This window comes from Rhagoletis pomonella, unplaced genomic scaffold (assembly GCF_013731165.1).
Source record: "Rhagoletis pomonella isolate Grant_MI unplaced genomic scaffold, Rhpom_1.0 Rhpom_scaffold_02235, whole genome shotgun sequence".
NCBI lineage: Eukaryota > Metazoa > Arthropoda > Insecta > Diptera > Tephritidae > Rhagoletis > Rhagoletis pomonella.
The window spans coordinates 28,917-32,155 of NW_023460790.1; the positions used below are offsets into that span (position 1 = coordinate 28,917).

The following is a 3,239-nucleotide window of genomic DNA, read 5'->3' on the forward strand; positions in this document are numbered from 1 at the left end:
TTATTAAATTTATTTTTAAATTTTACTGACATCTCAGTGGCTTTAAAATCGCGGTTATTATTTGCAGAATTATTATTTGCAGAAAAAAATTTGCCGCAATGCATCTAGACAAAAGCAAAAATCAAATCAATATCAAATCATTTTCAAACATTTGACATTTGATAAAGGCTTTGATTTCAAATCATTCTCAAATGTATATCAAACCTAATTGTTTGCTGGGATGGCTCTCGCCTGGTGTTCAGCCATGAAGTTCCTGGCCCAGATTTTTGAGTCGAGCTCTTCTGCGGTCAGTTCTTCAGCTTTCTTGTCCCTCAGTCTCTCCAGGATCCTGAAGGCTGTCCGTCTGGTACGATAGTACCTTTCTGATGCACTAATGTGCTTCTGGAAATGGCTACTGCCCAGGGCAACATAAGTGCCAGAATGCGCACCTCAGAGGCCGCTGGCTTAGCCATGCCAGATATGTCAGTTTTAATGTGCAGTACTTCGGTATACTTCGTAAGCATTAGTCATCAAAGCACGTGTACGGGCTACTCAATCGTTATGAGCTAAAATGTTTTCTGTATTGATTTATATTTGTAAATATTGTTAATTTTTTACTTTTGTTAAATACAAACTGTTCTGAAAAAAGTATCCTTTGATTCAAAAAAATTTAGTGCTTCTAGTGTGGTAAAACGCTTTTTTGCCAAGTGTTGGTGCTTTTAGAAACTCAAAAGTTGGCAACACTGGGCACAGATATTTTATAATGCCCTTACTTGGTCATTATATTTTGTGTCATTTAATGCCTAGCTGCCATGAACAACAACTTCTCATAAAAATACAATCACCGTTCGGAGTCGGCGTAAAACTGTAGGTCCCTCCCTTTGTGTGACAACATCAAGGCGCATGCCACAAATCGGAGGAGAAAATGGCCAAACACTAACATATGTGTAAGCGACAATCTATTATTATTATTATAATGCCTAGTGGAAATCCGGCACCTAGGCCTGATAGTTTCAGAGAAGTTAATTTATAAATCCAGATTTTGTTTTTTTTTGCGAAAAAATGAAAAAAAAATCAAAATTTAACAGGGAAAAGCTTTAAAAACAAGTAATTTTTAAGCAAAAACCAAAACGGGCTTCGATTCTCATATTAAAAGTTAAGGTTATCGTTTAATTTAGTATGGGACCACCCCTGAGGTAACACCTTTCTCTCTCTCTCTCGGTTAACGACGTCCACAGTTATTTGGTAGCATACATGCATACAAAAAAATGAATAAACGAATTGATAACCTCCTTTTTGTGAAGTCGGTTAATAACAGTTTATGTGTAATTTTTTTTATTTACAAAAAAATTAAGCTACTAATGAAGAAAACCGATGGCTAAATAATAACTGTGTTTATATAATTGTGTTAGCGTCTGGTCTCTTACAAACAAATTAAGCTAATAATGAAGAAAACCGATGGCTAAATAAAAAAGGAATGAGCGGTCTAATGAAAATGCTTGGGGATCTTTTGTAGGAAATATAAGCAGGAAAGTGTGTACATGGCGTATGAACAACATTCTTTCCTGCTAATTTTTCATACAAAAAATCTTTACGCGTTTTCAGTTGACCACTCATTCCTTATTTATTTGTCCATCGATTTTCTTCTGTACTAGTTTGATTTTTGTTTGAAACAGAGCAAGCAGGCTTTAAAACAATTAAAAAAAACTGACACAGAATGTGTTTTTTTTTTATTTTTTCCCCGTTAAAGTTTGATTTTTTTTAATTATTGCATAAATAAAACAATATCTGGAATTATTAATTAATTTCTCAGAAACCATCCGGCTTATCGAAAAGTGATGTATGTACATACCGTTTATGAAGAATTTTATAAGTTCTCCTGAGCCGTATTTCGTATTAAAATTATTAAATTGGTTCGCAAGATATACGTGATTAAGTGGAATCACTGCATAAGTAAAACAAAAAATCTGGAACTATTAGTTAATTTCTCAGAAACCACCCGACTTATCGAAAAGTGATGTACGTACGGTTTATGGAGAATTTTGTGAGTTCTCCTGAGTCGTATTGCGCATTAAAATTATTAAATTGGTTCGCAAGATATACGTGATTAAGTGGAATCACTTTTTGTTTTAAGCTGAATAACGGTAACTTAAAAATATCGCAAAAAATTATCCACCACTCGTGTAACATTTCATACATTCTTCAATGCAAAATTTTAAAATATTATTTTTTCATATTTACAGAAATCCTGGTCAAATATTATCGACCCTCATTTAGCACAGTGTACCGCGAATTTCCTTTTTAAACTGGTTGGACAAGTGACTCCCGTTATATCATTAGACCGATATGCTGAACCTTATTACATTGTAGAGAGAGGCGCAATTGATGATAAAGTGAATTTTCTGGCCACATCATTGGAACAAACCGACACAAATCAATTTACAATTAAGGAACTGGAATATGTAAGAATATATGTATATCTATTCCACTTATTTGGGACTATTACCAAATCTATTGTACAAAATCCTCGATTCCGAATGATGGCTGTGGTGATGGTGTGGAAAATTTGCTATTTTCTGCATGATGATCAATTCTCTTTGAATGCTGCGAGACTAGTTGCATCGAATGTAGGCAAAATCCTATTGGAATTTTACTACAACGTATGGATACTAACGTTTGGGCTGAAAAAAAGTGGACCACTCTTGTTTGCAAGATGGCGATTCTTTAACTCCCCGAGTCCCGCAAATCAAGTTTAATATTCTCTTCGGCTGGCCTTATAGTTTTTAAAAAGAATTGACCACCGTGCAACAAATTGTCAGGATTTCGTAATTTCAGGAGTCCCGAGCCCTTTTTAGTCTCGAAATCCTGGGATCAAGCCCTCGAGATCCCGGGGACTCGGGATATAATTTAATCTACGACCAAATTAAAGTAGATCGAAATTCAGACACTGTAATGCCATGAAATAATTATAAAATTGCAACCCTACAAGCAATCAAATAATACATACATACAGTGACGAGCAAAACTGTAACTTGGTGTAACACATTTTATTTCAGCCACCGCTATCTTTCCAAGTTCTAACGACATTCATACTTTTGTTGTATATTCTTATTGGTACACCTGTACTTCCCCTCTCATAACGAATTGAAGTCAATCCAACAACAATAATAAAACCAGCAGACAAAAATGTAAATTAAGGCATATGTTACAGTTTTGCTCTTATATAGTTTTAACCACTTTTTGACAATTTTCACGAAAAA

General features: G+C 34.6%; 1 protein-coding gene across 1 annotated transcript in view; it reads left to right on the top strand.

Moving 5' to 3' along the window:
- Positions 1 to 2,899, top strand: part of LOC118753227 — a 27,413-nt gene extending 24,514 nt beyond the window's left edge. Inside the window, exon 2 of the mRNA XM_036488103.1 lies at positions 2,223 to 2,899. Within this exon, the coding sequence (XP_036343996.1) occupies positions 2,223 to 2,735 (513 nt within the window). The 3' untranslated portion in view covers positions 2,736 to 2,899. The remainder of the gene's footprint in view (positions 1 to 2,222) is intronic.
- The last annotated feature ends 340 nt before the right edge of the window (positions 2,900 to 3,239 follow it).